Source organism: Ylistrum balloti, unplaced genomic scaffold (genome assembly GCF_031769215.1).
Source record: "Ylistrum balloti isolate Yb309-2 unplaced genomic scaffold, AGI_CSIRO_Ybal_v1 Utg369764, whole genome shotgun sequence".
Taxonomy (NCBI): Eukaryota; Metazoa; Mollusca; class Bivalvia; order Pectinida; family Pectinidae; genus Ylistrum; species Ylistrum balloti.
In genome coordinates this window covers 1,744,341-1,769,908 of record NW_026781961.1, presented here as the reverse complement: position 1 = coordinate 1,769,908, position 25,568 = coordinate 1,744,341, and the positions used below count along the sequence as shown (strand labels likewise).

Here is a 25,568-nt window from a genome sequence, read left to right as displayed (position 1 = left end):
TACACATATGAGTCAGTCAGGACTGGCGTAAGTGATGTCCAGTCAGCAGGTAACAGTAAAATTAATTTGTCGTAGAAATGTGCTATTACGATGTCAATCAAAGGACAATTACACGGCCAATTGTCCATGCCCGAGGCCATGGCCTTAGAAGACCTGTCTGAAGTGGTCAAGCACGTGCCCTGCGTACATACAAGCTATTAGACTCCTACAAACGTTTACAGTGGTAATTTTGATATATATTTTGATAAATAATAATACACAGGGATATTTATGGCACATTCTCTTAAGCCGATGTTTACCTTGTGCTGCTCAATGAGCATATGTATGGTATCCAAATCGCCTAGGACGGGCTGGTCCTCCGCCAGGGTGGCTTCCGCCTTGCCCAGCCATTCCAGCAGTGACGTCAGAGCGTCCGTCACCCGCCCCGACGTTAGTAACGCCTCGTCCAGCTTGTTCTGGCTGAAATAACAAAACACGGAAAGTCATATTACTGACCAGTGGCAGAAATGCAATCGAACTTAGTGTCATGATAAAATAGTATGCAAGTGTGTTTCACGAGCGAACGTATTGGCATTCAGCGGCTTCTGTCTTGATACACTCTTTATTTATTATCTATCCGATGAAGCAGAAGAGCTTGTTCTTCCGGAACATATGGTCTTGTTCTATTTGTACATTTTCAGAAGTAACTCATTTCAATATTAATAAAATACACGTACGTATTTATATATAAATATTTTGGTACGGATTTGTTGATTTCTCTGTTAGTCTTATTCCCTCTAGTTATTTCCAAAATGTCCCATCGTTCTACCCCTATCCTACTCTCCACGTATCCTAATCTCTCCCAAACACACCATCCTTATACCCAATAAAAGCAACATTCTTTAATGCAAACACCGGTCAGGATATATCTTACAACATACCCCTGTGATAGGAGGTCAGAACAATCTTCAGTATGATAATTCTGACCTGTCGGTATACGTGAAGTATAGGTCAAATCACATGTTAATACCCGGTTCATCTACCCCCATTACACTGAAAGTATATAATTAACTCTGGCGTGTTTCAATAACAAGGGGGTTGTTCGATGTTTGGGGAATTTATCCGCCAATCACCTATATAAATATCACGACGGTCAACCCAAGTCTGGTATGGTGTTCAAGTTATTGTATCGAGGAAAAGACGCTTATTTGACAAGATTAGACTTAACTTAAATATCTACTGACTTTGCAAAACCCTAATTTCGGTTGGTTTTCCCCACTAACATGTATGACTATACAATATCAGTTCTGCGAAGAAATCACTAAAATACAAAGAGACATGTACAAGCTAATTTTACATAAGTTATAATTATTCCTGGTAACCATCCAATCATATGAATGTATGTTACTGCTTAAAACGTTCACGACCTCCTGCATGTCTTGATGAAACACTCAACTATACGAACTTTTTCAACAGCGATTAAAAGTTATTTATCAACCACAAGAAACATACGATTTGAGTATACCTAAATGAATACGCGTCTACGTCACTAAAGAAGTGTTCTTACCTAAAACATGTAGAGAACAAACCGAGAGAAAGACAACGTGTTAAATAACTTGAAAAGCTCCTTTAACGTACATGATACATTATAGGGTAACTAATGGAGTATGCTCTACCCTCGTAGTCCCATATTCATTAATTACTATGTCACTGCTGTGCACCTTCGTAGGAGCAATGAACGGTCTCAGATTCGGCAGTTAAAATACTTGGATTCAGATTTCACTTGGAGACACAGCAACAAAAGCAATTTGGAATGTCAAGCCAGTGGTGTACAAAATTAAGAGTTTTAATAGGCTATTTCCTGTTTGACAAAACTTTTTAGACAATGACTTGGTAGACAGTGTAAGTGATCAATGTCAATTCGATACCACGTGACCGTGATATTTCTTGTATTTAAGCCAGCTAGATAAACACCAGTAAGACGATATTATCAACATGAAGATCTTAAATACCTATAAAGTTGAGATCGGAACAGATTAGAACCTAGTACGTTCTTAATCTAGGGATACAGACTTCGTGGTCATGATATCAGTAATCTGCATAGAAGGAGATAAATGGAGATTTATGATGTGTTTTAGCTCGATGGTCCTTGTCATCTTTGATCTAAATTTAAAGTTCGTTTATATATTTCTGAAGCTTGCATAGAATTCTTGTTCAAAAATGAATACCCAATGGGGCTGTAAGATTACGATGGGAACTCATTCAGTTCTTTTATTAACTGTGCTTCTACAAACGGATCAGAACAATTAAGAAATCAGGAACGGTGTGACTAGAGACTAGTACATAGTTTGGCACCAACTTTATTGATTTTAATATCAGTCTGAAACATCACTAGAGATAATCATTACTGCTGCCATTCTTTTGTTTTTATGCGAACTTTGCATTCCTAACTGTGTCCTACTTGTGTTCTGACACCGCAGTGCATTTTTGACACAGGCTCTGGTCCCATATAGGATGAACCTATTTACAAATAGTCACGGCCCCATCTACATTTATACACTGACTCACCTGTGTAAGTCTCACCTGTATGACTAGGTGTACGACCAGGTGTGTGATTGAACAGACGTTTGATCTTTTCCGTTAGCAGTATAAACTTCCCCCTATTTTACATTCCACAATTGTCATGTTTAAAATTCCCCCATCGTACACAATGATGTTGAGATGCTCGAAAATGGAACAAACAGTCAAAAAGCGATACCATGAAACACCGGTTAAAACCAGATTACGTGAACAATATGGCACACATGACAAAAAAGAGTTCTGAAACGCATTTATAGGTATTGGTACATGTACGATACGTGTTAACAAAGGATGAATACAATATAATGAGACATTTTAAATTTTACTAACGTATACTATTTAAGTACCTTTCCATTCTTACTCTTGGGCTAGATAAGGTCTTCAAGTTCAAATGGGGGTTTTGTTAATTCGTGCCATATTGGCAACAACAGTTATTCTGAATTGTTGGCACTTGGGTGACTGCATAAATACACCAAGAACATGTGTCACTAACCTGTATGATCACGAGTCCAATTATTGGACAAACTTGGCATTTTACACCCTACACAAAGGGGTCAAAAGGTTCAATATTACTCAGAAATACCCAGCGATTTATATTGCACAAATATCTCATTTTTATCAATATTAAGTTATCAGATATATCAGATGATAGAAAAACCAGAATCGATAAATGTCAATAAAGGTAAATCTGGACAATAAATACGGGGAAGGCACTAAAATCAATGGTTCCTGCACCGGATTTTGTACCGCTGATGACGTGTTCCATCTAATCTAGAAATCTCTACAGATCGTTGACGATCAATTAATGTAAACGTCTAACTTTTTATTACTTAACTGTTTTTATCTGGTAGTTGGAAATGAGATGTTCATATGTTTTTCCAAATTATTACATCACATAATAATATAATGATCTTAAGTTTACATTCCACATCTCAACATCTTAACAACCTCGTGGAGAATGACATTTCATAATAAGAAGAAAAATCCCTTAATGTTTATAACATGATATAGGTAGATGTGATTAAAACACAAATCTATCCAGAATGCTTATTCTTTAATTTCTCTTTTGATTTTAAATCAGAGCAAGATACTTATTCCAAGTCAGGTAAGCGTATTGCTGGTAGATTTTACCTGTAGACTTAGTGAAATGTCATTACTGGAACGAATACATCAAATTATCGGCTACCTGTCAGATATTTAATCCTGAATACACAGCAGGGCTAGCTTCAAGCCAGACAAATTGATGATATAAACATTCAAATGTATGCTCAGAATTATTCCTCTTTCTGTATTTTACCTCATCACCAATGTTTACAATACTCTTTCACCTGTAGTATAGTACCATATGGATTCCTGTCGTATTTATATAGTGCTGTAATGTGGACTAACAAACAATTTCCGATGTCCATTTCTCTGCATATGAATAACAAGCTGCAAAGTCCAAAGTCGAACTAGGAGATAATTTAATACAGATTCATATGCCAGTTTGTTTTACGAGTATTTTTGATTCTATAAGCCCAGGTGTGAACAATTTTGTACGCTTAAGCTACCTTACGTATGTATGGCAATATTTACTACAATCGATATCTCCCAGCTGCCACTTGACGTTATCGTCTGCTCCAATAGTAATCTCCCGCCATAATTCCCCGTGCATATGAATTATGCACGAACGATACGGCATTATTCCTAACTCGGCATGCTACCGTAGTGTGTTGTAATCTTACGTTCGCGACATTGGTAAGTTTATTACATTATATACAATACATAATTCAAATTTGTTATGATATGTAATACACGCGAAAAGAGTATGCTAACTTATGCAATGACAAAATCCCGCCTTTGAAAGGACGCTATTGAAGATGAGTGGAGTGAAACCCTTTATGAATATATTTAGAAGAAATCACCTACAACTGAAGTGTGCATAAAGAGAGAAAATAGTCACCCTAAATCTTACCTACTATACATATTACACCTTGTATTTTCACAAAGTAACACCTGCCTGGTAAATGTTTTCATGCTACCTTATAAAGTGTTTTAATTACGATCTAGGTAAACAGAGATCAAACAGTACATTTAAGCTTCTCAAGGATCAGACAGGTAATCCCTGTATCATAATTGGATTAAGAAGTCCTATTCAAAGTACAGGTTATGTGTTCTGTTCCTCTGTGCAAAGCCTGACTGAATGGTTTATACAGACATTGGGTTATAATTACATTAACGCGACATAACCAGCAAGTACGATGGGACGAGCCAATGAACCAGAAAATAACACTCACCGTCAGAAAGAAATCACCATAGTTACTCAACTACATGAGTGCATTACGACCGCACCTTTGTTGCAACTCCGGTAGTAGAGTTACTTATACGGAAACTTTCATTTTGTCGATGTCCTTATTTGGATAAAGTATAGTGTATGTATACAAAAACTGATAGGTTTAGATATATGAACTGTACACATGTAAAATATAGGTGAACTGAGAAACATATTTTGTAATCATATTTATACCTGTCGATTACAAGTACCTAGAATACAGTACAAAGGTAAAGCTCAATGTTACACCTGTTTGACTAGTAAAGCACACGTACAGTTATCTGAACACGACGCAGACGGACAAACATAATTCCACGACATGGCGGAAAGATATCCGCCATATCACATGTTTATGTGTAAGCGGACTGAGAGATGCGACCAACTTACCTGGGAGCTACAAACGTCAGTCGCGGAATCTGTGTCTGATCCCATTCTCCATTGTTTACATCGTCCCCATCAGGTAAATCCATGACCCATGTAAGGGGCTGTGCACTAACTGTTGGCCCCTTTTAGGGTACCATCAAGTATATAACGAGAAATCCATGAGAGCTATTTAAAGTTAAGATGGCCCCGATGTTTTCACACACACATACATGTTAGAGTGGGTTCTGTAATGTGTGCTCAATCAGGTGCGACCTCAGCACTCTACAGACTCAGGTATTCGCAGGTAAGTATTGACAGCACTCGCGTCTAATGCTAATATATTATCCTTGGGTCGTTCGGTAAATAAACGCCTTTGGGAATCATTCTTTCCGTTCACTTTTTTCTGTAACCTTTAAATAGACATGAATTCCAGAGGTATTCATACTTTTCTTCAGGTGAGTTATTTAAAGATTCTCAGTTTTTGTACATATAAATGTGTAATGAGATGGCGGGAAATGTACACACTCCAGATCCCTGACATTACCTTTTCGTCTAATATAAATTTGAGTCGGATGATATACACAGTTTCACGTGACGTGTTTAATTGTAAATAAATCCAGGTATACTTGTGTATACATACAGAAAATATTCCACCTACTCAAAGAACACACTCCATATTATGAATGCCAATCTTGTTAATCCAACAGTAAACACAATCATACCCGTAGAACTGTAGTTACTGATATCAGCTAAGTTATCACTCTCCCCTTACACCAACGTGTACAATCCTATGTAGGTATTTAGTCATCCGTATATAAATAACATTAAGGTCAGAACCTGGATCTACATCTGTACACAGGTCGACACATCCATTTGTAGTTATCTGGTGTTTGACAGAGCCGGTAATCCCTCCAGTTTACCATTGAGTTTTCGTATCAGTGTAAGGTGAAATAACCACCGTCTACAATAACCATAGCCTTTCCTTCCATCGTGTACTGTAATGTTTCGATGGTGGACGTGGCAACAGGTGAAACTGATTTCCAACGTCTGGGATAGCGGTTATAGGTCAAACGTCAGGTAGATACAGGTGAGACAGATAGGAGAGCCCTTATATACCCATAGATGTAATACCTAGCTATTGAAATGTTCATTAATATATATGTAATGTCATTATTGTCGAGCGTTCTGCCATATCTGAAGGGTGTAATGACATAAACATATATTTTTAAAAGACATGGCTAATAACCTTAAATAACACAAAAATAAGATAAAGCTCAAAATCACACATACACAAGTTATTTCTTATCACTCTTTCGCCATAAATATCGCAATTAATTATACGGAAACAGAACACCAAACTGTTTAGAAAGCACGATGAAGTATATTGTTGCAACATATATGAAACAAATTCCTCCTATTTTCATTTTTCTTATGTGTGTAACTCCAGGTCAAAATAAGCAAATACATTAGATACTGTAATATACGGAAACGTGAAGAATGTGTCTGATAGAAACACGGGCATCAAACGACTTTAATTATCAACATTAATTAAAACACGACCATAACTATCAGGTACCATGTCTTTCCTACTTGTGGGACACATTTTCATGCATAATAAAAGATAATCAATGATTGAGGATTTCTCTCAGTCTACACATCATTTCCGACAGATCACTATTTAAGTCATACTCTCCGTTCATCCATATTTAAGTGCAGTTGCCTGTTTACGTTATATATTGGACACAGAGCGCATGTAATTAACATTTTAATGCTTTCCGTCTATTGGTTATGGTATCCCATATGGGCAATAACCTTTTCTCAGTCTTGAACTCGTACTGTGAGAGACAAGAATACAAAGAGAAAAATAAATGCATACAAACACCGACAGTACAACTCAAAATATCATTGGAACGCCGGAAATTTTTTTCTGTGTATCTTCCGATCAGATACGTTGTCATACCCAAAAATCAGTATGGTATTCACATGACATTGTGAGATTATAACATAACTATGACAGGTAGGGATATAAAAATGTCTATAACACAGGTGCACAGTCGCAATTCATTACAATATTTGACATCGTCGTTAAACCAGTTCGGAACATTCAACTGACAGTATACTTAAAATTGCGTTGAAAAATGATGACACGAGAGGTATCTTATGATTTATAATTTTGTTATTCAATTTCCCACTCACAACCAAATGCTATTCCTCCATGCAGAACCATTTTACTATACACATCATGCGTTAATAACAATTTTACAGTTTTCACGAAACTTTCCATATAAATTGTATATCATAACTTGATAATTTGACACCTGACCTGGAAGTACACGCAATAATGCCAAAACAGGTTCAAAGATGCAGCTACATCATATGTACACTCTTAACAACATATACTCAATATTGCAATATGTAATGCACCGACAATGAAAGTGACAGGTGTTTTCTTTTGTACATAATGTTGTAAATGGTGTCACAGACAATGTTATAAATGATGTCATAGACAGTGTAATACATGGTGTCACAGACGATGTAATACATGGTGTTATAGGATACTCTACTGTAGTTCTAAAGAAACAGTAAAAGGTATGTCTTGGTCTAAATATGGTAGCAGAAATGATGAAATGTATAAACGGTTTGTCCAATCATTGGCTTTATTTGCAGTTGAAAATAACTGTACATTCCTTCGATACATCAAAATTTATCAATCGATATTGATTTCACTATTCCCTTTCCTTGCCAATAGCAATGTTTCAGATATAATACTTGGACACAATGCTGCATCGATCTTTATTTATTAATAAAACTGACAAATGTAAATTAAGTAGTTTTTATAGGAAGCACATATGAGATAAAATAAACCGCACACCCGTTTACTATGTCTGTGTTCTATGTGCTCCTTACATGACTGGCATACAATACTAGTGAACTTTAAAGTGGAACACAAAGAGGAATTGTTCTCGGGGTCAAAATACTTTCTATGGTCCAGGTGGACAGTGATTAATTAGATACAGAAAGAGGCGCTAGATTTAGGTCGATCAATGACACGTTCTGTTAGCTAGCTGGTATTGAAAACGGGAATTGTACGCCATTCATATATTACAAGCGTGAACAGGAGTTAGGACTACAAAGAAACAATTTCTAGCAACATTTTGCGATTATTGTACATACAACACACCTGTGAATAGTACCATTTACTATATATTAAGTGACGATGCATTTGTGCCATACATAACACTGCATCAGACAGCTGTTTCATCCTGCTAGAACTTGGTAGTGATGTTAAGGACCTAAATTTTGAAGTGAAGGAGACGACTAAGGAAAATACAAAGTGATAGAAAGAAATGTCAAAATCTAGATAGGAAGTTACATTAACTCTATATTTTTTCGGTATAATATTAAGCAATAACTGCTAGATTATACCAACACAATATTAGATATTTATAAGTGTTGGATACATTACACTATTCACAAGGAAACAAACGAACCTTAGTGATCATCTAAGAGATGCAGTCAACACGTATACAACTTGCTTCACTAACCACCTAAACAATGTAAAAGATTAATTCTTCAGTCGACAATACACACCTGATATAAAATCTAATGATTACACTATATAGGACCTACACCATATAGAAAGTAATAGTTAGCAGAAGACTATAGAAGAAATCGAATGCCCCTATTTCCAAAATAGAGAAAATAGGTCAACATGGCGACTGTAAAATGTCTTCATTGTTTACTGAAACCTCTCCGATTTCATCCGCTTGTATTTTACACAAAAGTACCAATTTGTATTTTGTTTAAAGTATTATAGAGTTCGATGTCCTTTAAAACTGAACATTACTGTGTGGAGTTCAGATGTTATCGGGTGCGACTTTTCAGTTATAACCCCACTAAAATGCGTTGACGAGTATAGATTAAGAGTGGACCTCTCTTCAACAATTGTTAAGGGACATAGCTGGTTTTTGACGAGAGACATTAAGCCAATCCAACTCTTGTATCAATAGGTATAACTGGTGTAGCTTTTGATTTCATATTGCCAGTACTTTGAAATTATACAGACAAAAGAAATGTTGGTTAGTTCGGAGGTACCACAGTGCAATAAATAATTGCTTTGCATGAGAACCTTTATGTCATATAACCAAGTGGCTCCTTATAAGGAGTAAACTAAATACGTTTCTCTGGATTTAATGTCTTCCCATGTTTAATTATTGAACGTTTGAGTCAGATCAGAAATAGCTGTGGTATTGCACAGGAAATTACAACGTTGTAAGTTATTTTTTCACAATATGTGGGTGTTATTCAACTCCTAAGGCAACAATCAATATCACAGTTGTATAATCCAAATGTTATACCACACGTTGAATAGACATTTACCGCGTTTTGATTGGCTGAAGCGATGACAGTTTTTGCCGGAAGGAACACAATACACATGGGTAAAATATGGTCCATCTTTGAATAGAGTGGCCCCTTTTATTGTAGTAAAAATGTCTCCAAAAAACTGTTGTTGTATATATTTACTCCCGTTGAATGTTTTTTAAAAGTTACCAAAACATTCGTTAAATCTCGTGTTTTTTGTAACATTTGAAAAACAGCAAACGAGAATGGACGGAATATCATATCAATAACTACTTTCTATAAATAAGACCATAATGATATTATACCGTCTTTACTCTTACGAAGCCAGTAATGGGTACATGTAACTTCCCACACCATTACAGAGACATGGTGACTCATAGCCAACCATATCTACACATACATCATTCAGTTATTGACACTAGTACCCAACACTAACCCTCGCCACCTGCATTTTACAAGTACCCACAAATAGTTTACTCAAAATTTATCAACACTACAGAATGCTCTACACAAACGAGATAAATGTTTTACTTCTTAATGTCTACTCTTGCCATTTGTATAACCCGATACATCCATCTCTCTACATCATACCAGACATATGAAAAAGGAAATCCAGTAACACAGCTCAGTGAATAAAACGTCGTTAAGATAAGAAAAAGAGGGGATACAAGACCTTGATAAAGAAACATTCCATTTCAACAGATAATGAATAAAGTGCCACATAAAGACCACAGAACTAATAAAACGACAAAAATATAGGTAACGTTAGCATTATCTACACAAATTGCACAAAGATGACTTCAACATTACATAACGACTTACACAAAATTTTCAGAGACTAAATCATACCGGAAACGAGTCTTGATAAATCTAATAAACACCACAGGCGTTACAAGCAAAAGTTGAAAACATCTGATGACCGACATCCGACGAAGGTAGATTTATTCGCGAGTATGGCTTGTTGATAACGGCTAAATTGTGGGTTTATGGACCATTTAGGGATACATAGCCAGCTCTTATCTGGCAGACTTACATCCGGCCGTCATGTTGACCATTTCCTTTTAGATACGGGTTTTGGCACTTCTACGACCCGTAGTAAATACGCTGAGACTCGTGTAGTGAAGTAATAACAATTTTGATAAACCTATTGTCTGAACAGAACGTCTTAGAGGCAAATCTCATATACTTGTCATGACTTGAATGTAATGTTTGAAACCATGTTTGAAGACAAGTGGACAATAGACGGAAACCTTGTCAGCAATATAACGATCTCATCCTACACTATGAAAAGAACTAGCTATTTCCGTGACTTATAAAAATTACTAACTTAAAACTGATATTGTAATCCTAGATGTGTTTTACAGAGAATTATACAAAAAAGAAACATGTGAATAACACCTTATTATACAAATTTGGATACGATATACGATACTGTAGAAACAAACAATGATTCTAAATGCGTCATACAGCTGTTTCGTCTTTCCTGGACTAGTGATAGTGAATTAAAACGCGGTATGCAGGTAACGATAAACCTTGGAAAGTAGCTGGTACACCGTAGATTAGTATTTAGAGAGTCAAATCGTTTACATCATACGCTTAAGCCGCTACATCTAACATTACCAAATATGGCACTGAACTGATATCGAGATTTCCTAGCATCAGACAAAACAGTATATATAATATGTTTCTTATCGTTACCACCTGTAGTATTGAGGCGACTTGGGTACTAATTTATCCTCAGAAATTAAAAATGAGTGATATCTGATTCACACGAGTACGCGGTTACCCAGACAGGATACGTCATCTCGCATGATTACAGACGTACTTGATGGGGTGTTGGATTCCAGGGTTATTTGGCGACCTCAGTGGATGTCAATACAGGTCGTGTCTTACAGCCTTTACTAGATGATTCATATGAACATGCAACCGTAAATGCATTTGTAGTTTACATCAAGTGAAAGAAAGTAGAAATATGAGAAAAAAATCTCGTTAAGCTAATTGTTTAAAATGTCCAATAACTTCGAATACGACAGTCCAGTAAAGCTTAAAAAGACACAGAAAAATAATAATCTTTTATGATATTATACTTTTATGTTATCAATCACTATAGGAAGAAACACCAAAGATATGAGAAAATAGATTTGAAAGAAAAAGTGAAAACATTAATGTCTCACAGAGAAGCCATTTAAACGACATTTTCTCCGACCAAGTCAAGGGACACATTAAGTCAACTATTTCTAATGCCTGTTAATGTGGGTTATAACAAAATATTGGGCATGATTGGAATACACGTGACATCAGAAGACTTTTCTTATTTGTACAATATGCATGCTGTTTTCAAATTTAGATAAAGATTACATTTCTCAATATAACCAGTTTCTTTATAAAGATTCGAATGAGGCCCGGCGTGTATATAGTAGAGGAGTATAATGATTACAGAACCGTATATAACTCTGTATGTTCTTTTGATGGTTACTTAGTAGGATATTTACAGCAGGTAGTAAACGTGTTTGTGAAGAAAAAGTTTAGTTATTTTGTAGATGGTGACGATAACGATGACATTATACCACACCGACATCCCTATATTTTCACAATAGACTCTTCTTTCTATTAAAGAAGACGAGGCATAAAGTAAATAGAGGTTAAAGGTTCTCATTTGACAAAACTGCTCTGTCACAGCCTTCACCAAATATACGGTACATTGAGTTTTATTTTCGGTCTCCCGTGTTTTTTGGCACAGTTGATACACTATCCGACAATAACACTCCAACAAAACATTACTTCCCAAACAGGTTTTTTAAGTGTGCCCTCTAGTCACGCTTTTCTTCGGCTGACTTATATTGACATTTTCATCTTTCTATTGTTTTTTATTTGACATCAGTTTCCCAAATATCAACAAAAGAAAGATTTACACGCAGACTCATGTAAAACTACAAGGAGAATAATACCAGGTATTCCGCAAGAGTATGCGTCTTCTGCTTCATCGAAGACATACAGCATATAAACCTTGGTCATTCCTAGTAAGTAATGGTACATTCTCCAATGAGAACAAGAAATACAACGATAGAGCCAGTAGACAAGCTATCTAACATCACACACGTTCAGCTTCGTTAGTGAAAGCGGTTTACGAGGATTGCAAACGGACGACAGCCAAAGTGATGTAGCACTTACAAACATTAACATTGCCATCCTTTGTTAAGGAAAGAAAACATTTGTGTCCTACGTTCCCTTTATAATCTGTAGAAAATGTCACAATTCAGCAGTGTAAGATACTTAACGCTGTTTTACCATAAACCATGAATGCATACAAACTTACCTTCTTGATATCACGGATCTAACTGAGTTCCATCTATCCTTTAAGTCATCGAGCATCTGCTGTAGCACCTCCCTTTCAGGGTCAGATTTGGTGCACCTGTCTTTGAGGTTCCTACCAAGACGTGTTGCTGAGTAGAATGTAGTATGTTTACCGGCGAGCTCGTGTTGGAACCGCTGTAGAAGATCCGACACAATATAGAGTTATTACATACAACAATAAATCAAATGTATACCTTGTATATCAATTACTTATAGTTGTGTGATTTAAATGTTGATTGATAGATAATAAACTACACATTGTTGGTTGAAAATGAAAATTCAAACTTCAATTGGTTAAGATATTATTTGGAACTGCCTATGTAAACTCGATAACACTATGACGTATTATATCTGATTAATTTTTTATCTGGGAAGTATTGTTTAAGGCTGGGAGTATCATTTTTATCGTTACAATCATACGTTTTGTACGATGATATCATAATAGTGGAATGTATTGGTGCACGTATCGATAAATAGATAAATAGAGATAGGCACACTACTGTACGAATCGCCTCATCCTTATACTCTCCACATATGATTTATCGATACAGTCAAACCAGTGCATTAACGTATCAAGTAAGTAAAGAAATGTAACATAACATCAGAAAAGACAAAAAGTAAATAAAGAAAGAAATAAGAAGGAAAACATTATTACATTTCACAAAACCTACCACGTGTTCATGAGATTCTAATCCTAAAAAGGAAATCAAATATCACAAGCTCGATGTCGAACTGACAACAACTTGCTAAATATCACTTTTGTAAACTATGATAAACTGTTGGATAAAATGAATGACATATACACAGAAACTAGTTACTCATCATGATCAATCAATATGATGCAGCTGTGTTCATAAACATCTGCTACATCAGCACAGTGTAGATCGTTAAAAAACAACTGCCCTACATACGAGTTACGATGTTTGTCACTAGAAAAAAACAAATGATCTCCCTTGATTAAGTCTTGGCGTGCGACAGGGTAACCTTTTTTGAGATATTGCGTGCAAATACAAACACGGTTAAGTAAATTGAGGACGCATGCTGAATAGAAAAAAACCGTTTTTAATGGAATTAAGATATTAGGGATCAACGTTGTATGTGGTAGCCAATACATATATTTAATGAGTTGTATTTAAATGGTCCTTTGCATGTTGCATGTCTTCTTAAGCAGCCGGGCTGTACAATAGTGTTCAATTGTAGTATATATCAAGGCCATTACAACATCAATCATTATATCAAATCACATATTTGGTAATTTATAACCATTGTTGTTTGTTCTGCATGAGTGACGGAACAAGGTAGGTAGAGACTGCCTTGAATTGAGCACACGCACGAATAGAACGCGTTTCGCATAATTTTACATATGTCCATTATATATTAGATATGGTTGAGTGAAACTTTCGAGATTGTTACAGGAGCATGACGTATATGAATATCCAAAGTGTACAAAAAATGTCACAACTTAGAAATTCATATAGAATTACACAGATTGTACAAAAGACAACCATGTATATAAATACAATACCGCCTTAATATACAGTTAGATACAGACTAAGAAACCTCAAAAGTGATTGAAAAAAGTCAAAATCTACGCAGGAATGGTCACTAGCCCTTTTTTCAATACATTTGTTGATTTTCATATCTCAGATCATTTTAGAAGAATGTCAAGTATGAATGTACATTCTAAACCGTGCCACTATTCGATTTTGTCATTTCGTGCTTTTAATTAGGGGATATGTCTTAAATATCACTTTCTTAAGTATCCTAGTAGACTACACGCCGCTTGCATTTAGTACAACGGTTACTGTACTAGACTCAAGGTCAAACATGCTCGTCTCGTGCTCGTCTGCCTGGTGTCAGGACAGGTAACAGGTGATTAATTACATGTGTTATATTTTACGTTAAGATGCGTTGTATACATGGAACTAAATGGATTTTAATTTCTTACAGTGCAACAGAATGGTCAGGATTATGATTATGTCCGAATAATTTAAACAAATAAAAGAATACTTTACAAGAAAACAGAATGTAAACAATATTAAGATGACTGTCTTCCTTATCTATCCACAGTTAACTTTAAGAGTAAAAAAAAGCGAATATTCGGATGACAAAAACAGAACTTTCTCACAATGGGTTTTCTCCATAACGAACGACAAAGATGTATATTTGAATCTTTATTTTCCGAACATCAAATCGAAATCGTAGCAAATGTTTACATCTGTCAATGAATCATTGTTTAGGATGAATACATACCTCCTTCAAACACGAGGAACAAATAGAAACCAAACGATGTATGTTTACAATGTAGGTCAACGAGATACAGGTGAGATTCCTAGGTAATTATGCATGAATAAGAGAGGCTTAAACCCAACCACACCTGTTTAAGAAATATATAACTTACCTGTATATCTAAGACTTGTTTGGTACATACAAAATATCACAAATATTCAAACTAGGTAAGAAATCCTTAAGCACAATTGCGTAAATCCAGGTTTAAAGAAAATCCCGTCAGTTGGTTTGAGAGATACAACCAGTGTTCCTTTAGGATTCCATCACAGCCATGAAACATACACCTAAGTTAGTCTGTTTGTGGAAAGTCTGGTCATCAACCAATCAGAAAGCATGTTCAACGATGCATGAACACCTCTTCTACACGAGTGAACCTCCGGGGTTTAAAACTTATCTGATGCACTACCATAAACACAAACTACGTTAAGACCAAATACAGTAAAGCTTGTAAAGAAAAAAAAAAGATTTCTCAACTTAACGCTATTGTTAAAAACAACGCATGCGTGACAGGAAGTTTAAAACATTCGGTCGCTTTTGTCCAAGCTGTGCGATAGGACGTCCAAGGAGAAAGGCCAATATTGTTGAGAGAGATGACCATACCGTGTCAACATATGAACTTGCCTGCGGCTCTGTGAAACTGTTAGCTTTGTGCAGTTTTCAGGGTAATATCTCCAATCATATTAAATATGATTCACAATTACTTTTTTAAAACTATTTTTGTAGAAGCAGTTGCAACAGCTTTTGACCGAATGACATGCTCTGACGAAGAAAATTAAATTTGTCGCTTGTAAAGCTTAATTAATTTGTAATACCAGAAATATGTAGTATTTGAGATGACAATACTTATGAAAGTTTGTATCAACACAGAGATTGAGTTAAGGATACTATAGTAGTAAATTCGTCCTGGGTTAACATATATTGTCTATTAACAAATCAAGGAATGATTTTATTCTATTGAGGAAATGTGTTGAAAGACTTACTGATCTCGATGAAAAGGCCACAAATGCCTTTTCAACGTATCTAATAATAGTCTTGATAAATTTATGTGTCTGTGGAAAAGAGTATGATCATTATTTAATTTATTATGAATATTTGATGATAGGGTAATACGACTTATGCCCAATGGATATGAATATATACAATTGTAATAATCTGGTCGCATTCTGGATAGTAGAAAGGAAAAGTCTAGCAGTGTATGTATATGCGATGATAATTAAATCATAGCAAATATTGCTTGAATATCATTGAAAGGAATAAGTGGTTTATTCAAACAGATGAATAATTGTAAACATATTTACAGGTTTTAAATGCCGCCCATGAAGATAGTTACTCTTATGAAAGTTTGATGGATTGATAAAATGGTAACATTGTGACACCGTTTTTATCAATTGTGACTCTGAGTATACTTTTAATATGATCGATACCGTTGTAGCATACATAAGGATCTATACATCTGTACACAACATTAAACATACCGCCTTCCGTTTCTCAATAACAGCTTAGTGAACCCAAGGTACGCCAAATGTTGAATAGCATGCGTACCTATGCTTATGCTGTATATATCAATTTTAATTCATCAATATTGTGATACGTCGCGTAAAGATTGAAAATATGCACAAAGAAATAATTTTACGATTATGAAGGGTCTTTATAATACATCTCAGGAAGACGTATTGTGATACCGAAGATTTAGAGCACACACAAAACATCATCTATTTGATCATAAGACATCGAGAATACACAAACAATTAATAGGTAAGCATACACACATGTCCCGTATCAATATATTGATGACAAAAAGGAATGCTATTAATATGTCAACATTGATGTCGGTACAAACACAATGACACCTACACCACACATATATACACGTAAGCAGAAGATTTATGGATACATATTAAGAACTCCAACAAAAATGGCTGGTGAATGAATAACAACAAAAAAAAATAAAATTATATTATCAAAGTTTATCAAAATTAATTTTAAAAAAAATGATTGTTATACAAGGACAAATAACATAAGCATAAGAAACCATAACTATAAATGTTGAAGACACAATATAGGAATGGAATGATCCTTCGCAATGAAGGATCTTACACGCTTCCCACACGAAAAGAAAAATGAAAATGTTGAAACAACAACATAGTGATGGGAAAAGCACGTTCACCTAGTTTGATAAAAGTTAAATACCTGATGAAATGCCTCAGCAAATATTTTCTGGAAATTGCATGTAAATGTGTTAGTAGATCTAAAGTTGTTTATATGGTATTGTCTATTAATTTACCAATTATTATTACACTTGTAACTTCTGTCTGAATGTCACGTTTTCATTTCTAGCAATTTCACATACTTTTATCAGGTAACAAATTTTGTAATTTCGCAAATGTGAGTTCCCGTTGTTCAAAGTGAACATCAGTTGTTTAGAATTGACTGAATGGCACGTGTTTATAGAATATAATACTAATATTATGTACAGTTTTAATGCATCATGTTTGTATCATATTGTTCGTGTGTTTGTGATTCATTTATTGATGGTATCATTCTATAGGGTACCATTGCTGTTTCACGTGCGATTTAGATATAATATGCATATCACAATTATGCAATAATATAATGTTAGCTTATTGTTATTCCATACGTTTTGCATGCGTGATTTTATCATACTTCAAACAATAATATTTGATGAGGTACAGTGGCACGCCTTGTTCCTATTTGCTTCATTGTTGTTTTGTACTGTCTTGAAACAATGGGTGTTTGTATTTGAAACGATGATGGAGAATTGTAGTGTTGGTAAATATAAACCGTGTTTACTGTCACCAAATTAAATGATATGACTGCAAACTTCGTATGGTTTATATACAATCCTGACAATCATACAAATGTATATAACATTTCCAGAAATCTATATATGTACAAATACATATTCAAATAGATAATACAGCTCTTTCAGTGGATATATATTTCTATTAGCATACAAACGAGTAAATACTGTTCACTGTTTACATAAATTCCTTTCAAACTGTGTTGTAAATGAAATAATATTGAAATGATAATATCAAGTAAACTAGTTCTTGATAGTTCTTGAAGTTTTCTCTATTTTCAAAGTACTATGATGTATTATATAATATTGTTGTTTATTCTATATCAAGCTACTTACAATGATGACCGACTTCTGTGGTTTTAAAGAATAACCGGTTCCTTCTAATCCAGGACTGAACGTTTGTTTTCCTTGGAATCACTCATTGGGAATACTTTACTACTTTCTTTAAAATCCACAATAAATAAGTTTAAATTCCACCATATTTCTACAACTGCACATACATAGCGGTAACTCACCTTTAAGTCATCAATATTTTCTTTCGTAGCTGACCCTTGGGCCACAGGCGACATAAATTTTGACACCGTCTTTGAACTCTCGTCTAGCCAATCACAAAGACCCTTCCAGGCATCGTAGAACTAGTAAAGACAATGACAGAACAGGAGATTAAGAAACACTGACAGCTCATGTGCTCTAACCAGACCTATGGCCTGAAGATAGACGACTTCATTCAGTGACTTAAATACCTGTATATTATGAAAATGTCAACAGGTGTAAAATCATTTCTGATATTATTCTATATTTGGAATGTTCTATATTTAAAATAGGCTACCTATGAATAAATCTGTATTAAATAACATATTAATACCATTAATTTTCTGAATTACAGAGATAATATCTATCTTAAATACCTGTTGATTTTTTTATATCAAATTTATATTTACATAAGTGTTTAATATTTCATACGTACCCTTTTATCCTCTCTATACGCATGCTTGAGAAGACGCCCTCTCTCGTCAGTTCTGCGAAGAAGTTTCTTCCATCGTAGTCGTATGCCTACTAGAAGATTTTTAATGTAAATTGTGTCCTGTTTTCGGCAGAAATGTTTGAGATAACTTCCAGTTCTGTCAAGTGTCTGCATCCGCTCTGAATGTTGGTCTAGCTCTTCTTTCATTTTCTAAAAATAAATATCGGAGAGTTATTTTTTTGGCTTTTTGGCAACTTATGGTAATCGCAGTCACCACGACGATTTTACGAAAAAAAACCTCAAATATTACAACTGCAGCAAAGAGCGGTTTTGACCAGAAAAGAGTCTACTAAAATTGTGTTGTATATATTTATTTGATTTGTTTTTGTTTCTTTTATTTTTATCAACCTAAACACTAAAAAACAATAAGAATGAGTATGCAATACAAGATTTTTTTTTCATAATCTCTATTGGAATCGCCGTTATTTCTGGGAATACCCTATGTCAGAATCCATTCACACCCCTATCTTACTTACGTTGTGATCGTCCAGCTGTAGTGTGACTTTATCTACTAGCTTGCTAGGATATTTAAAGTTACGCATGGCAATCTCGGCGTTATTTAGCCAATCAGTAAATGTTTTAAGTGTGCCATGGAACTCGTCTACATTTTCAAGATGTTCTGAGAGCTTTTCCTACAACAAAGAAAACATATAAATTAATAAAGTATCCAAAGTAATTTATCATGTGTCCTAAATGTATATGTAAATAAGAAAAGGACTGCATGCGCTTCTGTTCGACGTTAGAGGTAATACCATTTTATCAATAAATACAAATGCATCTATCACTTAGTGACACTCACGAGATTGGAACATTGTAGCGGCAATCTCGTCTTCTTGGCAAAAATGTTTTATGCAAGAAATATATAATGAATATCTTTCCTTTTGCGAACCAGCATTAGATTTGCAATTAAAATAGCTTCCTATTTAACGTTACATATTTTTCACAAGTATGATAAAATAAGTAAAAATTCGAGAAAAATATTGATATTCCATCATAATCATGAGATAAACATGATATGCAATGCGCAACCATGGAATTTAAATCACCATGTTCGAATGGCTGATTTTCTACATTTAGCCGATAAACAGGCCATTGATCCCTGTATTATCCCTAAGAAATGCAATGATAATATGTACCTTTCGTTTTTGTGCCCGGTCTTTGGTATCGTTCCATCTGTCTTTCAACTTCCGGAGCCGGTCCGTGACTTGCGTAACGTCCTCAGGGTCACATTTTTCACATATTTTCTGACCCTTGGCAATCAGCGCCTGACTTAACTCATCCTTGTCTTTTAATGCTTCGTAGCGGGCCTATATCGTGCAAATTACATACAATAAGTTATATATTGAAGTTCACCACCTCCTCGCAACCATTAAAGATACATGCATCAAATATATGCAAAGGCAATAGATCTGATCTTTCTCAATACCTGAGAGACCTCAATCACTTGCTTAATGGTTATATGATACTGTGATTGTTCAATTCATGCTTGCTATATTAAATTATGAATTTAATCAATTATTACACGAAATATGTATTATTAAGCATTAATTGCATTTCATTTAAGCAATCACCTTTACTGGTGACGGTTTTGTAGCTGAAACAACATTAAATGGGCTATTTGAGGTAATGCAAAATCAGCTTATTCCTATGTGTCTTTGTTAGATACTAAGTTTTTATCATAACTAACCTCTTCAACAACTGTTGAACTACCAGCAAGTATAATGTTCTTACCAAATAAGCCTCGTATTGAACCTTGGATGTTTCCGGAAGTGCACCAAAAGGAGAGGCCGATTTGAGTTCCATTCTCAGGTCGTTTACCCATTGTAGAAGGTCGTCTACATCGCCCAGATATTTCTTAACCTGTATATGATAAAGAACATTAATGTTAGTGATATATCGACGACGAAAGAACACTGCCTGTCGTTGGTCAAATGAGACTTAGTGGTAGGCGGTAGCACGTAGACAGAGAAAACGAAACTATCCAATCTTATGTAAGTTGGAAGGTGAAAATATCGTTTCATTTCACCAGTTAGTTAGGCATCGATATCGTAAGGATAATTACCGAATTATTGTCCTATTAAGTTAGGCTATTAGTAATATTTCATTAAAGCATAGCCAACGTCTTGTCTAGCTTTCAATACTTTTACTTTATGTAAGAAAATGTGACATGAAAGACTAGTGTGACGCATACCTGTCTGAGACTCTCTTGAAGCTTTGCTTCTTTGTCTTTTCCGTTTGCCTGAGCGGCTCTCATAAGGTCATTCATGACGTCACGTTTCTCCTTCAGTGCAGGACTATCCTCCGCATCTTGTGATAGAAGTTTAGTGACAGCATTGCTTAGGTTTTTGCAGTTGGTCTCCTGGGCTTTCAGATCACTTAGTTGTAACTGTGATGTGAACAGAAACATTGCAAATTATTGCACATATGTGTCATATGTTTCGACAATTTTTCAATTTTTATTTTCAAATTAAGCACGAATGTAAATGCATGACAACAGGTTAATGGGACACATTTTAAATAGACGTTCACGGAAAAGCAATTTTACAGTTAATATTCAATGTCTAGCAAATGACAACATGATTAGTTTACGAACATATGTAACTGGATATTTCTAAAGTAAACTAACTGCTTTAATGGCGCTTACATTTGAAAGAGAATTACATTATTCCAGTCCAGTTTAAATATTTCTAGTATGTTCGCCTACCTGTAATTTTTTCATGTGTGTTTCGAGACATTTTGGATCCCCTGAAACGTCATCAAAACCAGTCAGGTCTTGATGAACCCGCGTCAATGAGTCTATAGCTTCATCCATTCCTTCTTCTATTTCTCCTATCTTCAACTGCATGGCTTTTAACTTTGCCTGAAAATAACAATTTAACACAAACAGTTTATACAAATCTGCTAAATAAAACCTTTATTTTAATATTTACCGGAACATCACTAATTACTCACATACAGACGCTGATTGAAATTTTCAACGAGATCGTTTATTCATTTTTTTCTTCAACGGACGTTTCTTTATTTTCTATCGGGAACAGTGTGTTCATACCTCCCTATCAGCGATCTTTTTCAAGACATCATTCCATCGTCCATTGGCATCCTCTACCGGTCGATGTAGAGACTCTGCTGCAATTGGTGACATGTCTTTCAGGGTAGATAACTCTTGGTTCAACTGCTGCATATCGACTACGTGTGGATGGATTTGGGATTTTGAAAACTGTGAATAAGCAAACTAAGTTCGTAAGAAAATGTTGTTATTTCAATGTAATAAACCTGAAGAAGAGAACAGTTAAGGTAAAATACGTTTGGAATTGATGGCAACTGAACACTTCTGCAATTATAAACATGAGAGACGCTAATTTGAAGAGAAAGAAGACAAAGAAAGATGTATGACTCTCACAATGGAAGGAAAGCGATAGAATGAAATAAGCGAAGAACATTGCAGCTTCGCAAAGCTTGATAACGAAAATATGTTTGAACATAGAATTTGTATTTTCGTACTCAGTTTCGTATAAAAAATTGTCTGAATTCAAACTATTCTAAGATACGATTCCTTATGACTGATATAAGTATGTAGATACAATGGACAAGTCTATTCTAGCAGCTTATATGATAATCATTTACTCGAACCTTGGTATAAGTGAACGTGAACGTGGTTTATGAACAAAAGCAATATCTCATTGAAGATCAAATTTAATCGATATCTTGAAAACGAGAGTAACATTTCGTAAATACATAAAAGTTACTCATGTTCACCAAGAAGTTAAACATCAATATAGTTTAGATTTTGTAAAACAAAATGGATAAGAGTCCATTGAGTGTTTTTCCAATCAATAATGCCATATTCATGAAGGTTTTCAGAAGTATTTCTGCATTCATTATAGCAAGGTTCAAAGTTCATTATAGCGGGGTCATGATATTTGATATACATGCATCTACTAACATATCTGATGTAAGTTTGATTTATCTTTGCAATGTCAAATGAAAGTCAGAATCGATATCGTATACACATGCATCAAAGTGGAATTGGGGGACTAAGCATGCAAAATTCTACTAATCTTGTTCATGCGTATCGTTATCCTAAATAATTACAAAGTGTGCAATGTGGGGATTGAAAGAACAAGATCTAAGAAGACTAATTAATTGAATGATAGAGGTAATCATGAAGTCAACAGAAAGAAACATTTGTTGTATCAAAATATGTTAATACACATCATAACGTGATACACAAAACAAACATATCAACAAACGTGAGCAAGACATGTTATTACTAATATAAAAATACAAAAAGCATCACAGAACCTCTATCAATTAATAAGATATAACTGTATCATGACTGCAAATATTAAAACAACGCCTGTCAAAGGTTTTTAAATGCGTAAAACTAGGTTAAGAAAAAGGAACTCCAAATACATTTTGAGCACGGTATGTAAATTACGGAAGTGAAAAAAACTATAATGAGACAGAGTTATGATAGCGACAGAATTTAATTAAAAACTTGCAAAAATACTGATTTGAAGAATCTGAAGCTTCCGTAAGTATGAAAAATGATAACCATTAGGAAATTAAACTACTAACTTGCCGCAATTTATTAGAATATACAAGCCAAGTATCTTACTACCAAAACAATTTTGATACTTACAGCGTCCTATAAGTAAAATTTGAAAGTTGAATTAATTTCGAATCTCTTACACGTCTATTCTAGCATGCAGATACATTTTGTGACGTATCTACCGATTGGAATGTCATGTATGAAACTAAAAATGCCTGGGTCACCGAAAAGGTCATTACATCAACTTTCTAACATTCTATTCTGTTTATTTCGTTTTTGTTTACTTTAAAATATTTTTCTATAAATAGAAGAAGAATGGGAGAGTGACAAAACTGAACAAACGAACTACACATACTAACCCCATTTGTATCATAAAAGCCAGCAAAAACCTGGAATTCCATCAACAACTTTATACAATATTGTGTAATGACATTATACATTGACATCAAGTACAGATTGTGCAAGAAACATCACTTCAATTTGAAAATTTCCAAACAAGGTTACTGTTGTCTTTGTGATATTAATATACAATTCGTGGTACAACCAGTTCAGCAGAACTGACATTACAAACATGTAACATCCGCAATGCTAAATCACCAAGATTTTCTACATAGACATGGACTGTTAAGGTGTTCACAAATATGTATGCATAATTGACGACTGACATTTTATGAGATCTGAATCACATAATCTATCAATATTCTAGGTAGGTATCAGACATCACATCAACAGAGATATATTAAGTTAAGAATATTCAGACAACATATTGTATATATTCCTGTACCTATTTCATAAACACAAAGAAATCGTTTTGCATCATTTAGATACAGATATTTGAATGTGAATCTGAATATATTTCAGGTATCGTCAGATCGACAATGTTTCAAACTGTCAATCGTTACAAGACACAGTTCTGTATGAATGACGACATTGCCAAATGTAATTCTGGATATGAAACGATCTGAATACAAAACAAAAATAATGTATAAATAAAATCGACGTACCTTTAGTTCTTCTATTTGTTGTTTGACTACCTCAGGCTGAGAAGACACGGGCTTCAGGGAGTCTAGCTTCTGTTCTGTCATGGGAAGCCATTCCGTAATGGACTGGAATAAAATAGGTTAGGGGTTGTGAAAAGGGAAGATAACTTTAACCATTCTACAGGGCAAGAGTGATTAGTTTTCCTAATATCAGGGTTAGACTGCAGAATTTCCTGAAACTAAACTACGAGTGCAAGTTAATCGCTACAAATAAAATTATATTTACATATATTTTTTTCTGAATTTAGCTCATGACAACACATAAGAAATTATATGACTTTAATTATGAACTTTAAATCTGCCAATATATCACAGATGCTAAATTTATTCTATTTCAAATCGGATGCAACCATTTCCAAAAAAACTGTTTCACATCGAGTTGTTGCATAGATACGATGTCAGTGTTAATCCATATCCGTCTAATTCTAATTATTGTATTAATGAAACGAAATTTGGCATAGTTAGGAGGTAATATATTATGTGTTGATGATAAACTACAGGGTGCAACAAAAATAACTAAAAACATCTACAAATCCACTCACATCAAGGAGGTTTTGGAATTTGTCTGCATGAGAGAGGGCATTCTTCAGGTCATCTTCACGATCACGAGATATATCATGTACATCATCTGCGATGTTGTGTATGTCCTCGAGTTGTTTCCGTATCTCGACAAGTCCAGGATCGCCACAGAGTCCACTTAATTTTTCACCTGATTCTCGACATTCTTCAAGGGACAATCGAGCCTTCCCCAACTCCTTACGGAGTTCCTAAACATGGTTAAATCAATTTATGAAACATTTTCCAAATATCTTTGATATGATGATATAAAAGTTAAAAATCCAATGCAAAGATACAGGCAAAGAATTTCGCACTTTTAAAGAATGAACAAAATA

General features: G+C 34.7%; 1 protein-coding gene across 1 annotated transcript in view; it reads right to left on the bottom strand.

The window, feature by feature from the left end:
* The window catches only part of LOC132543777 (microtubule-actin cross-linking factor 1, isoforms 6/7-like), a 61,485-nt gene that overhangs the window by 9,639 nt on the left and 26,278 nt on the right, over nucleotides 1–25,568 (bottom strand). Inside the window, exons 12-25 of the mRNA XM_060207301.1 lie at nucleotides 25,218–25,442; nucleotides 24,640–24,741; nucleotides 23,995–24,024; nucleotides 22,133–22,300; nucleotides 21,788–21,943; nucleotides 21,275–21,469; nucleotides 20,815–20,943; nucleotides 20,220–20,390; nucleotides 19,560–19,715; nucleotides 19,027–19,233; nucleotides 18,575–18,694; nucleotides 17,429–17,455; nucleotides 12,912–13,084; nucleotides 300–459 (exon numbers count right to left, since the gene is read on the bottom strand). Coding sequence (XP_060063284.1) covers nucleotides 300–459; nucleotides 12,912–13,084; nucleotides 17,429–17,455; nucleotides 18,575–18,694; nucleotides 19,027–19,233; nucleotides 19,560–19,715; nucleotides 20,220–20,390; nucleotides 20,815–20,943; nucleotides 21,275–21,469; nucleotides 21,788–21,943; nucleotides 22,133–22,300; nucleotides 23,995–24,024; nucleotides 24,640–24,741; nucleotides 25,218–25,442 — 2,019 coding nt within the window. The remainder of the gene's footprint in view (nucleotides 1–299; nucleotides 460–12,911; nucleotides 13,085–17,428; nucleotides 17,456–18,574; nucleotides 18,695–19,026; nucleotides 19,234–19,559; nucleotides 19,716–20,219; nucleotides 20,391–20,814; nucleotides 20,944–21,274; nucleotides 21,470–21,787; nucleotides 21,944–22,132; nucleotides 22,301–23,994; nucleotides 24,025–24,639; nucleotides 24,742–25,217; nucleotides 25,443–25,568) is intronic.